The 13,938-nt window shown below is 36.1% G+C and overlaps 1 protein-coding gene across 3 annotated transcripts in view; it reads left to right on the top strand.

Annotated features, from left to right (window-relative positions):
• Window positions 1-13,938, top strand: part of PDCD10 (programmed cell death 10) — a 43,452-nt gene that overhangs the window by 27,010 nt on the left and 2,504 nt on the right. For all 3 annotated transcript variants that reach the window (XM_061168268.1, XM_061168269.1, XM_061168270.1), the window contains exons 4-7: window positions 4,858-4,975; window positions 6,564-6,690; window positions 12,005-12,083; window positions 12,384-12,466. In XM_061168268.1, coding sequence (XP_061024251.1) covers window positions 4,858-4,975; window positions 6,564-6,690; window positions 12,005-12,083; window positions 12,384-12,466 — 407 coding nt within the window. The remainder of the gene's footprint in view (window positions 1-4,857; window positions 4,976-6,563; window positions 6,691-12,004; window positions 12,084-12,383; window positions 12,467-13,938) is intronic.

Genomic DNA, 13,938 nt, shown 5'->3' with positions numbered 1-13,938 from the left:
TTTTGCCATACTCTGACATGAATCAGCCATGGGTGTGCCCGTGTACCCCTGCCCTGAACCCCCTCACACCTCCCTCCCCATCCTATCTCTGGGTTGTCCCAGTGCACCAGCTTTAAGTAACCTATTGCACACATCGAACTTGGACTGGCGATCTATTTCACATATGGTAATATACATGTTTCAGTGCTATTCTCTCAAATCATCCCACCCTTGCCTTCTCCCACAGAGTCCAAAAGTCTGTTTTTTACATCTGTGACTCTTTTGCTGTCTTGCATGTAGGGTCATCATTACCATTTTTCTAAATTCCTTATATATGTGTTAATATATTATATTGGTGTTTTTCTTTCTGACTTATTTCACTCTGTAGAATAGGCTCCAGTTTCATCCACCTCATTAGAACTGACTCAAATGCATTCTTTTTAATGCTGAGTAATATTCCATTCATGACAGTGTGATCACTCACCTAGAGCCAGACATCCTGAATGCAAAGTCAAGTGGGCCTTAGGAAGCATCACTTTGAACAAAGCTAGTAGAGGTTGTGGAATTCCAGTTGAGCTATTTCAAATCCTAAAAGGTGATGCTGTGAAAGTGCTGCACTCAATATGCCAGCAAATTTGGAAAAGTCAGCAGTGGCCACAGGACTGGAAAAGGTCAGTTTTCAATTCCAGTCCCAAGAAAGGCAATGCCAAAGAATGTTCAAACTGCCACACAATTGCACTCATCTCATGCTAACAAAGTAATGCTCAAAATTTTCCAAGCCAGGCTTCACAAATACATGAACTGTGAACTTCCAGATGTTCAAGCTGGATTTAGAAAAGGCAGAGGAACCAGAGATCAAATTGCCAACATACGTTGGATCATCGAAAAAGTGAGAGAATGCCAGAAAAACATCTACTTCTGTTTTATTGACTATGCCAAAGCCTTTGACTGTGTGGATCATAACAAACTGTGGAAAGGTCTTCAAGAGATGGGAATACCAGACCAGCCGACCTGCCTCGTGAGAAATCTATATGCAGATCAAGAAGCAACAGTTAGAACTGGACATGGAACAATAGACTGGTTCCAAATAGGGAAAGGAGTATGTCAAGGCTGTGTATTGTCACCCTGCTTATTTAACTTATATGCAGAGTACATCATGAGAAATTCTGTACTGGATGAAACACAAACTGGAATCCAGATTGCTGAGAGAAATAGCAATAAGCTCAGATATACAGATGACACCACCCTTATGGCAGAAAGTGAAGAAAGAACTAAAGAGCCTCTTGATGAAAGTGAAAGAGAGTGAAAAAGTTGGCTTAAAACTCAACACTCAGAAAACTAAGATCATGGCATCTGGTCACATCACTTCATGACAGATAAATGGGGAAAAAATGGAAACAGTGACAGACTTTATTTTTGGGGGCTCCAAAATCACTTCAGATAATGACTGCAGCCATGAAATTAAAAGATGCTTGCTCATTGGAAGAAAAGTTATGACCAACCTAGACAGTATATTAAAAACAGAGATATCACTTTGCTGACAAAGGTCCGTCTAGTCAAAGCTGTGGTTGTTCCAATAGTTGTGTATGGATGTGAAAGTTGGACTATAAAGAAAGCTGAGTGCCGAAGAATTAATGCTTTTGAACACTGATGTTGGAGAAGTCTCTTGAGAGTCCCTTGGACTGCAAGGAGATCCAACCAGTGCATCTTAAAGGAAATCAGTCCTGAATATTCATTGGAAGGACTGATGCTGAATCTGAAACTCCAATACTTTGGCCGTCTGATGTGAAGAACTGACTTATTTGAAAAGACCCTGATGCTGGGAAAGATTGAAGGCGAGAGGAGAAGGGGACGACAGAGGATGAGATGGTTGGATGGCATCACCGACTCGATGGACATGAGTTTGAGTCAACTCGAGGAGTTGGTGTTGGACAGGGAGGCCTGGCGTGCTCCAGTCCATGGGGTCACAAAGAGTCGGACACGACTGAGCGACTGAACTGAACTGAACTGAACTGAATATTCCATTATGTATATGTACCACAACTTTCTTATCCATTCGTCTGCAGTGGACATCTAGGTTGCTTCCATGTCTTAGCTGTTGTAAACAGCATGGCACTGATTCTTAATTAGGGATAGTGAGAGTTATTTGGAGGAAAGTATATTAGTTTTGCATTGATTTATCCTTAATTACTATATTCTGTTTGTTAAAATTTCAAATGATTTTAAAGGAGGGCATGCATTAAAAACATTAAGATTTTGTGATTTTTAAACTTTAACTTACTTGAAAAAAAACCTTGCCCAGCCATATATCTGTATTTATATCCAGTTATATTTTCATGTTTCCAGTTCTTGGTTCATAGCACCAGTGATATTTATCAAGCTTTAATACCTATTTTTGTTATTTGGAGAAAAATAATTTTTCCCAAGATACTAGTGATTATTATCTTTTATGATATCGATCCTGCTTTCCCCTCTGGGAGGTTTCTGATAGTGTTAAGGATCATTGATCCCAAGAGAGGGTATTTCTGCCCTTGGCTTTTCATAAAAGTTGGATAGCACAGAGTTTAAGATTGTATTCTGAAGAAAAACTTGAAGGTATAGATACAGTGTCTGATTTAAGGGTTTTTCAGTTAGAGTCACTGGTTAAGTTTGAAGCCTCTAAGATAAAAAATAATTTAACTAGGACGTCAGCCAGAAGATGCTAAACTACTGTTCCCAGAATATGTGCCAAGGTACCTCGGGACCCTGCAGCAAACTCAGAGGGGTGTCATGAGATATTTTAAACATTTGAAGGAATAGGGTGACTGCAACATTAACTTGACACTGTGTGAACAAGCTTGAGATAGTTTGCAGTTTCAACATCTTCACCTGGGCTGCATCCCTTTCAGTGACGTCATATCTTTGTGAAACTGGACTTTGGCCACTGCTGTTGATAGAAAGCAAGTTCACAAGAAAATCAGTGTACAATAGGAAATGAGGGTAGAAAGTTCTAATCTAATTCCAACATTTGAGAAATCGTGCAGTGCCTAACAGGTTCTCACATCTCATTAATAATAAATCATGATTATTTAAGAATAATAAAATATTTTTCTTTCAATTCATGTGATTTTTTAAAGGCTACTCAGTTGTTAGGACGTAAGTACTTACTAAAGCTGTTTGAACTTTACTTACTGCACAGCAGTGTTAGGTATCTTGGTATTTCTTTTGGCAGTAAGAACACTGAACTGAGTTAAAGTAGGGACATCTGTGAGGACTCTAATGCTGCAACTATGGCATTTGAGGGCTCCAGACGAGCTGGGTACTGAAAGCATTGTTCTCAGACTTGGAGAAGCATTTTACTTTTTCTATACTTCATTGTAACTTAACCAAAGAAGTTGTATTTTTCTGTTGGCATTCTCTGGAAGCACATAGAAAATCTCCCCCACTTTCTAAGATAATTCATTGTGTAGATAGATATAATGTTACTCAGAAAATAAACCACTCTTACCAAATACTGGCTTGTTTCACTCTTATCCAATAACTATGTTATTTTGTGGCAGTTTACCAAATTAATAATGTTGACACCATCTTAAGCCTTTTTTGTACAGCTTATCTTTCAACAACTCTTATTTATTAAAATAGATTTTTAAATACATTCATGAGAGGGAAAATCAAACAGATTTTAAAGAATAATTCAGTAGGCCATACTTTATTAACTGTCAAAATGACTTTCCTGTAAGCATTTGACAACAGTTAAAATGATCCCAGGATTGAACTAAATGTGTATGTTTTCTTTTCTGCTTTCATTCCACAACCTTTCAGTTTTTGGTACTTGAAATCTAATAAGAAGCAAGATGTTATAATGTAAAGAGCTGAAGAAAGCTGAAACTGCAGTGATACCAGAATTGAGGCGGCAGAAGCTAAGCATAACTTGGCCCATCAGGAAGCAAATAGATTGCCATTTGATAGATCATATTTACTATGTAGTACCAGGGCAAAAAAGAGAGGAAATCATCAGCATGATGATTAAAATTGGCAGGCATCCTAAAAGAAACAGAGTGTGATTACAAAATTTTTTTAAAATAATAAAATGGGGCGGAATTACAAGGGAAAATCCAAATCTTGAAAACTAACTTTGGTAAACTCAGGACTTTTTATGTTCATTCTTGAAATGACGAGAAGATTGTAGTGCCCTAGGGAACGTAAGTAACAGAATCAGTGCAAACTCATTAGTGAAACAAGCTCAGGAGGTAGTAAAAGGATTAATAGTTTTCTGAAAGCTAGTGAAGGAAATATTCTTGCTGCAAAAATAAAGTAGGAAATGAAAATCATTGTGTGAGAATGTAGTTAAGGGATCATATAGCTTCAATAAAACCTCCAAAATGAATCCTGTTTTTTTGTTTGTTTGTTTTTCCTGATAGTCTGCTAATTTAAATGCAGAGAATCTGCAGCAAAGAAATTGGTGAGATGAGTTACTCTTTGATCTTCAAGTTGAAATACTGCTTAATGAAAAAGAGCTAAAAATCTTCAGTGTCTTTAAACTATTGAAAAAAGTAATTGAAAACCTATCTATATATATATACATGTACATATATTTACTCTTTATTTCTATGTTTGTTATTAGTTTTATTGCAAGAGAGTATAAGTGAGAAGTAGGAAATGTTAAATACATTATGTTCAGATGGAAGTTTGGATCATGACTGTAGTAATTTATGGATGCACAAACTCTCCCCACATATAAGTGAATGGCATCACGACGCTTGCTTTGCAAAGATTTCTGCCCTTATATGTAAGTTGATCAGTTTAAGGAGGTCCCAAGAGATTCTGAATGGTTAGGTTTTGGCTTTAAAATAATGATTCAGTTTCTGTATTTCAAAACTAGCTTTCTCTTTCTTATAGGCTGAAAAAGAAAATCCGGGACTCACACAAGACATAATTATGAAAATTTTAGAGAAAAAAAGTGTAGAAGTCAACTTCACAGAATCCCTTCTTCGAATGGCAGCTGATGATGTAGAAGGTAATCAGAAAGTCTTGTTTAGTTTTCTTACAGATATTGAAAAGCTCTTCCTCCAAATCTTTCTTATTTGATAAAAGTGGCTCCTCCCCTCCCTTCCTCTCCCCTTCCCCTTCTCCTCCCTTCCCTCTTACTGTTAGTGTTATTGTTATTATTTTGAAATGAAAATGGGGGGAGGCAGGGAGGAACCCATATAAAATAGAAATGTAATTCTTTTTATTTTTTGTCAGATTGAGTTACTAGAAGTAAAGCATTTGTTTATGCTACATGGTTTATTTTTTCCCCCTATTAATTAATACGTTTGATGAGTTCTAGTTTAATGAAGAGAGAAGCTCTTTGGAATGGTGGTTTTATTATTGTGTTGACTTTATGCAGATACCAGTTTGAAAGTAATGAGTTTCTTCTTTTTAAACTTTAGTATAGCATGTTTGTGGGGTTTTTTTGTTTTTCTTTTCAAATACAGATTTGAGAGAACAATTTTACTAATCATCTTTTTGGCCTCTTTTCACGTTTTTGCTTTTTTAAATAATTAGAAATGTATGTGTGCTTGGTCGCTAAGTCATGTCCAACTCTGCAACCCCATGGACTGTAGCCCGCCAGGCTCCTCTGTCCGTGGGATTCTCCAGGCAAGAATACTGGAGTGGGTTGCCATCTCCTTCTCCAGGGGATCTTCCTGACCCAGTGTTCGAACCCATTGTCTACTGCATTTCCTGCATTATCAGGCAGATTCATTACCACTGAGCCACCTAGGAAGCCATGGGTTTCACTTAAATTTAGTAGTCATTTTCCCTCTAATTTAGAAAAACATAGAGGTATAATTTCTTATGTGTTTATTAAGGGAGAACAAAAATAGTTGTTTTAACTGATTCTGTAAATTATGAGAAAGTCCACATTATTATTCTGGATTGAGCACTTACAGCCTCTCAGGCCAGGTTGTATTGACGAGTTGGTAGAGTTGTAATGTTTCCAAGTCTACAGTGAATCTGGTTGTGAAGTTTTTGCCTTTGCTGCATCTGACTAAACTTCCTTACCAAAGTTGCTGTTTTGTGATGCCAAGCCTTATGTTGGACTTTCTATGGTGGTATTTTTGTTTTAAGTGAGATTTCAAGAATGTGCTGAAGAGTTTAGTAGGTTTGGAGTTTTGATGTAATGAGCCATTGTATGTTCAATGTAGAGGTTTCTTTCATTAAACTCATATTCACCATTGGCAGATATATATTGCCACTGTATTTATTATAGATGTCATTACTTACTAAATGTTTCTTTGTGAAATGTAACTTGAGAGGCCTGAAAATTTTGAGTAAGCCTTCCTTTTAAATTTTATTTATTTCTAAGATTTCATGAAATTTCCATTTATCCCATATTGAAAATGTTCGTTTTTTTATCTTCTGATATTTTACTTGGAGGGAGCCCTAATACAATTACTGAACTAAGTTAAACTGTAATGAATTCTGCTTTGTAACCTTGTTCTTCCTAGTTTTCTAGCCTTGTATCTTTCCACTCACCTCCTTGACCAACACATTGGAAATTCTTAGACTTGAATTTGGCAGTAAGCTGCATGGTGTTTTTTACTACGTATTTATTTCATCAGAGTATATGATTGAACGACCAGAGCCAGAATTCCAGGACCTAAATGAAAAGGCACGAGCACTTAAACAGATTCTCAGTAAGATCCCAGATGAGATCAACGACAGAGTGAGGTTTCTGCAGACAATCAAGTAAGCAGCTTTTTGTTTGGTTCTTCTTCTTTTTTAAGTACTTCAAAAGGGCCACTCATTTTAGATATTTTACTGTGGTATGACATTAATGTTAAGTTGAAATATTAATTTGAAATAAAAAATCTGAAAATTGCTATATTTTTTTATTAATTTCTAAACTGCCTCTGGCTTCTGAGTGCAGTAAAATATTTTAGAATGTTTCATTTAAAAGTAGAGAATGGAATGTACATAAACTAGAATGCAGTTTGAACTTCATAAGAAGTGGAAGAGTGTAAATGTCAGATTAAAGTGAAGAGGGTAGTTGAGATTGATAACAAAGGATACCAATACTGTTTTTTATTTCAGAAATAGTTCATGTTATTAGCATAATGAAGTACTCTTAGTTGTAAATAGCACTTTCTAGTACTGACCAAATTGCGAACCTCCCAAAATCCTTGCATTTGGGATGCAGAGTGGAAGAAATTGAGCTGACACAGTTCACTTCAGCAAGAAGCCTGCTGATGGGCAGCAGCAAGAAGGGTTCTTCTCAAACAGGGACACCAGCACCTCCCCCCGGGGGCATTCTCAGCGATGAGAGGGCGGAGGAATCAGAGGGGAACTCCAAATGTAATTTCTAGATGAGTGTTTTTAAACTAAAGAGTCTGATAATTTTCTTCCACCTCAATGGGTAGACCAAAGAACTGGGAATAACTAGTGGGACTATCAGTGCAACCTTTTGGTGAAACAAGTAGAAATTGCTAGAAAGGAGGAGTGGGAGGGAGGTTCAAGAAGGAGGGGACAAATGTCTACATGTGACTGATTCATGTTGTTGTATGGCAGAAACCAACACAGCACTGTAAAGCAATTATCTTCCAATTAAAATAAGTTTAAAAAAAGCAGGTAAGCACTATTGGAACCAGACTCTTGAAAAAAAATATTGCTAGAAAGGAAGGATTTAGCACAAATCTTTTTCTGGAAGAAGCTGCATCATAACATTACATCTTTCAAGAACTGAAGGAGGCTCCCCTGGAATAAATATTACCATACATCTTACAGGAAGAGTGTTCTTTGTAATTCACATAGCAAAATTATATTTTAGCTGACTGGCTACATTTTGTTGGGATAGAGGGAGGAGTGTGACCCATTTTAGAAAATAATGGTAATAGGTACCAACTCAACTATCAAGGAATGACCATGTTCTTTTTGGTCCTCTGATTGAGTATCGGAGAGTACAAAAGACTCCATTGACTAGTCAAGTCCATGTCACAGAGACTAAAACCTTAAGGTAAATATTTTACTTTTATTGGAAAGCCTCAGCTTTCCTTAGTTGTTTTTATTACAGATTTTTATTTTCAGTTTTGTATAAAGTGAACATGTTTGGCCTGTAAAAGCATAATTGTCAGTGATCTCAAACACAACTGTTTAAACACTTATTTCTAGAATTTTCAAATAATATAATTTATTTTGATAATCATATGCTGCATTTCTATAACCTGGTTTGAACCTAAGCAGACTGACTCCAAGGACTTCTCTGGTGCTTTCCAATCATAGAGATTCATAATGTCGATCTAATCAGGTGATTGAAAAAAAGAATGTTTCTGCTGTTTGGAAGAGGCCTGATAAAGGACATCCTGTATATTGGATGTCAGTAGGTAAGAGGGAGAATAGTGTTGTGGTTGAAGCTGGGAGTGAGATGGTACGCCCAGAATCCTCAGCCTGCTATTTTGATACCCTCTTTCCACTTCAAGGACTCCCGGACTCAATTCTGCTAAACCCATTGTTACTCTAAAGAGAGGGAGTTTGAAAACTTCTTTATTACCAGCCACATTTTAATCATAAGGAAGTTGAGGTCAAGGGTCTCTGAGTCTTGTCCTTAGTCATGGACAGAGGCTGATTTAGGGTCTTGTCTCATTTGTGGGGCAATAATAGTATTTCAGTTCCATTTTCTGGAGTGTGCTCTGCACAACTGAATTAAAATTTATTTTGTATCCATTTTAAGAGGGATCACTTGCCATGGAAATTTTGTTGATAATACGTATTGTTTCTAAGACTGAAATTTAACCCTGTGTGTATTAGCATGGATGGCTATGGCTATTTGTATCACTGACACATGTAGGTAAATTTTGATATATATTGTTACTGCTATTAATTGTTTGACAAATTAGTGGATAAAATTGAGCCGAAATAAAAACGGTTTATCCTTCAAGCACAGCATATTGTGCAGTTATTATTTTACTTTCTCATATTTAAGGTGAATATCCTCTTCTCTCATTATTTTAGCAATACTTTTCAATATACCTGTATCAAATACTTACTGTCTTAGCACTGTCCAAAATGCTGTATGAGAAAGTACTCTTGTCAGATGACAAATATCTAGATATTTTTGTATGTACCAGCAAACCTAGGTTTGACTTTGCAACATCTTGCTTTGTGACCTTGGCAAGTTGCTTAGCTTCTGTGACTAGTTTCTGCCTGTGAAGATGAGGGTAACAGTTGTGAGTTGAAAATGGTAGACATAGTGCCTGGCACAGAACCTCGCATCACAGCACATAAAGCATTGTGAAATAAGATTTGTCTTTTCCCTCTATGAAGTTGAATAGGAAAAATGACTTGATTAATGTTTCTGTTTGACTACATTTGAGCTTATGCAAATACTTTATGAAATTAGTTCTTAGGATACTTTCCAATTAATGGATAACTAGTGGAAACTGGATTTCATAGTTCAGAAATCTCTGCATTTATCTCTTTACCCTTATCTATATTTGACTATTCATAGGTGAGGGTTTGTAAGGGTTGGTTTTGACAATGGCCTCAAAATAGCTTTTCCAGGGTGTCCAGTCTAGACCAAATTGAACATACAGCATAGGAATTTCCTTCCTGCAGTATGTTTGTGTAAACATAATTACACAGATTTGGGTGGCAGAAGTTCTACTATCCCATGCAATTTTTTTGTAAGATGTATTACATTTCTTCTGATGCCTTGTGCCTTTTCAGCATATATGTTTCCCCAAAGTTGTCCCACTAAATACATGCAAGTTGCTAAAATTCCTTCCTACTCTGCCATCCTATACGTCTCTCATTGCAGAATTCATTAACTCCAAACTCTGCCTGTGCTTAGTCGCTCAGCTGTGTCCAACTCTTTGCAACCCCGTAGACTGTAGCCTGCCAGGCTCCTCTGTTCAGGGGGATTCTCCAGACAAGAATACTGGAGTGTGTTGCCATGCGCTTCTCCAGGGCATCTTCCCAACCCAGGGATGCACTACAATTGTTTTACCCCTCAGGTTTTCCTCAGTTTTTTATTTAATTGTCTGAAGTATTTGTGTGTGTGTGTGTGTGTGTGTGTGTGTGCGCGCGCACGCGCTGGTATTTTCTCTTTAGGACACAAACCCTCAAGTAGTTAACTACCTTCTCTGGCGCGAACCTTAGTGCTGTAAATGAAGATGCTGTTCTTGTACATACAGATCATCTAATATTTGACATAAATTGCTGCAGATTATTTTAGAGAAGGCCAGGCCTAGGGACAGACAATCTTGGTCTTTATAAAGCTCTATGGCAAATAGTGGATCAAACTTCAGCTCTAGATTCTGAGTTCCCGAACAACAGTTTGCAAACCTGGTTCATCAGCAGAATCATGTGGGAACTTTTTTCTCTTTTGAAGAACAGACAGATTCCCAATATTCCATAAGGTACACTACAGAATATGGTTGTCTATAAACAGCTGTCTGATTACTGTAATTTGCTTTATTGTATTCCTTTTGAATAAGCTTATTGTGGGTTTGAAGAATCTTCCATATCCAGAGATTGGACATTTTTTAATTTGTTGAAATTGTCATTTTTCTCACATAATAGGATGGTTGTATGACACCATCATTAAGCAGTAGGGGGCTTAATGCCTGTCACAGCAGTACAGGGATACAGCTTCCCTGAAAACATAAAGGAACAGTTAATGTAACTAAAAATTGTTATTACTAGAGGTCAAAAAAAGGGAGTGGACGTGTATAATTTCTATGTAAATTTATTGTCCTTTTTGAATATCTAATGTTTTAATGTTTCCACCTGTTACCGATGTATGACTTACAAGAGGTAATAAGGAAATATTTATTGAAATATTGAATTAGAAGGTCATTACTACTGCAGAATAAGCTAAAATGCTTTTTTATACCAAAAGCCTTTATATTTGTAATTTTTAGAATTTCCATATGCTTATTTACTAAAAATAAACTGTGAAACACAGAAAAATCTGGACACGGAGCTTTTTGGTTTTCTTTAAATAGTTTAGCTGAAATGTTTTAAGTATGAAATAACTAAAATCTGACATTTGTGATTAAAAGGTAGGTAATAAAAGGTTGTGTTTCGGGTAGTGTATATTGATGTTTTACTAATTCATATCTTTACACTTGTATTGCATTTGAACAGCAAAAGTTTGTAGCAGTTAACAGCTAAGAGAATGGATATGAAAAAGAGAAGGTTTGCCTTAGAGACTGAGAGGCTGTTTGAGAATGCAGAATTAAATAAGTTCAGTTTGCTAGAATATTGCTATGAAGTTAGAACATGGAAATTGAAAAGGGCATAGATAGAAAAGATGAGAATTTTTAAAAATGATAACCGGGATAGGAAGAAAAGTCAACTCAAATGAGAATGATTGATTTCTTCTCTTTAGGAAGGGGAGAGAAATTTTGATGCACATGCAGTCAAAGGATGATTGTTGGAAAGGTTAAGGTAGAAGAATATTCTGATTTTGTCTCTCCCAGAAATGTAAATATATTTTCTAAGGGAAATAGGGACAGCAAAGATTTGAAAGAGGAGAATACATGGTTGTTAGAGAGGAGGCTAGATAAATGTGTCTTAAGGGAGAATAGCTACATCTGAGGAGGAAATATTTTAAACATCGAAACTATCAGGTCTATAATTTGAAGTGTTTTAAATACACGAGTGAGTTACATGTAATAGCAAAATTTCATATAATTCTTCATGAGATAGCAAAAGTGAATAATACAGTTGCTCAAATTCACCTACATGAGAAAGGAAAAGTCATAACAGGAAAATATGAGAGTCAGAGGTCTCTTTTAAATGAGTAGGTAATGCTGAATAAAATGAAAATGATTTGGGGAAGTTGATGTTACTTGTGTAGTGTTTCCTCAGCAGTGTAAGAGTAGCTGGGATCACAGGAGGATACAGGCTGAAAATCCCCCACTTAACCAGCCAGTCAAATATTTGACTTGATACAGTGTTCACATGGTAATTAAGTATTGTGATTCTTAAACATAGCTGTGTATGGAGACTTCTTTCAAATGAAAGTGATTTTAAGAAGATGCTTTTTTTCCTCACCCAACAGGGATATAGCTAGTGCAATAAAAGAACTTCTTGATACAGTAAACAATGTCTTCAAGAAATATCAATACCAGAACCGCAGGGTAAGTTTAGTAGAAACCTTACAAGCTGCCACCCTAGATGTTGGTTTACATCTAGTTGTTTTATTGAATAATATGACTGTTGAATTATTGAAAATGGTTTTGTATCATTAATGACTGGATTTGTCCTTGAATTTGAATGTGCTGTTAAACGTGTATTTAAGTGAATATTCCTAAAACTGATTATCTATAATATAAGGTGTATTCTTAATTCTGTGTAATCTTCTGTCTCTGACTTTGGCGTTTGTGTTATTTCTCTTTTCTTACTTGTTTTTTTTTCCTTATTATTTTTGATGTTTGTAGGCACTTGAACACCAAAAGAAAGAATTCGTAAAGTACTCTAAAAGTTTCAGTGATACTCTGAAAACCTATTTTAAAGATGGCAAGTAAGTATTATTTATCATTTATCCCCCTTTTAAAATTGTAAAATTATGTGGCTTTCTATGATACTGAAACCATATATATTTAACTCTTCTACTATATTGTTAATACTTAAGCCAACTACTAAGATAGACTGTTAAAAATGGAAAGGGGGTGTTTGATAATCCAGCCATGACGGTAGTCTGGAGCTGCAGTTGCAGACTTTTTCTGAAAAGGGCCCGATGGCAGATGTTTTAACGTGGTGAGCTTGTTGCAGCTATAGCACTTCACCTCTGCTGCTGTAGTGCGGAAGCAGCTGTGGACAATATGGAGACAAGTGAGCATTTTTGTGGCTGTGTTCTAATAAAAACTTACTTTATAGACACTGTATTGAATAATATTCAACTGTCTCATTATTTTGATTTTTAAAAAATTTTTACTGTTTAAAAATGTAAAAGTATCCCTAGCTTCCAGGCCGTACAGTAGTGAGATTTGGCTTACTGGGCTACTTTACCAACCCCTGAAGCAGTGATTCTCAAACTTTAATAGCTTCAGAGTCGTCTGGAGGGCTTGTTATAGACAAAATGTTTTTGGGTCCAGAGTTTCTGATTCTGTCGGTCTAGGATGGGCCCAGAAATTAACGTTTCTAAGAAATTTCTAGATGATATGAATGCGACAGTTCTGTTAAGAACTGTTGTACTATAGTTAAAACAGTGGTTCTCAATCCTTTTTGCACATTAAAATCACTTGTATTCAGTGTTTAAAATCCCAGTGCCTCGACCCCACCTTCAGAGCTTCTGATTCCATTGGCTTGAGTGGGGCCAGGGTTAAGGTGTTTTTTGAAAGTGCTTCATGTGTTTTTAAAGAGCCACAAAAGGTTGTAATCCACTGTCGTAGAAGAGAGGCTTTCTGTAAGACAGAAAGTATACTAAAAAAGTAAATTAGATATTATTTTAAAATTTATATACACTTGGCTACAGAACATTCTAGAAAACCAAGAAATACTATGTGACTTATGTATCATACACATATACATACATACAATGTATAAACTGATCCAAAGGCTATGTCTTCTGCAGCCTCATACTTTATAGAGAATTCTTTGTACCTCAAATAGAATTTTGTGGACAAGACCATTTTCTATCAGTGCTTGAAGCAGAAGAATAAATCGTGATTATTTCAGCTACAGTTGGCAGGGAGCTTTAACATCCTGTCCCACCACTGACATTTTAAGATCCTAACATCCATGTCAAATTGTTACAGTATTATTGTAGTAATATTAAAAAGTAATAAAATACATTAGAGTGGTATAATGATTTTCAGCCATTTTTAATAGTTCAAACAGATTGAAATATTTCCATTTTATTATAAATTAAAGATGTTGTGCTAAATATTATTAATGATTTTGTGTTGTTTAATGCTGCCGTTCAGGTTGTGTGAAGGAAAACGTACCTTGTTGATTTAGTTTAAGAAGCTGGCAGGTGTGTTCTGAAAATAA

This window comes from Dama dama, chromosome 19 (assembly GCF_033118175.1).
Source record: "Dama dama isolate Ldn47 chromosome 19, ASM3311817v1, whole genome shotgun sequence".
NCBI lineage: Eukaryota > Metazoa > Chordata > Mammalia > Artiodactyla > Cervidae > Dama > Dama dama.
This window is presented reverse-complemented; position numbering and strand designations above follow the sequence as displayed.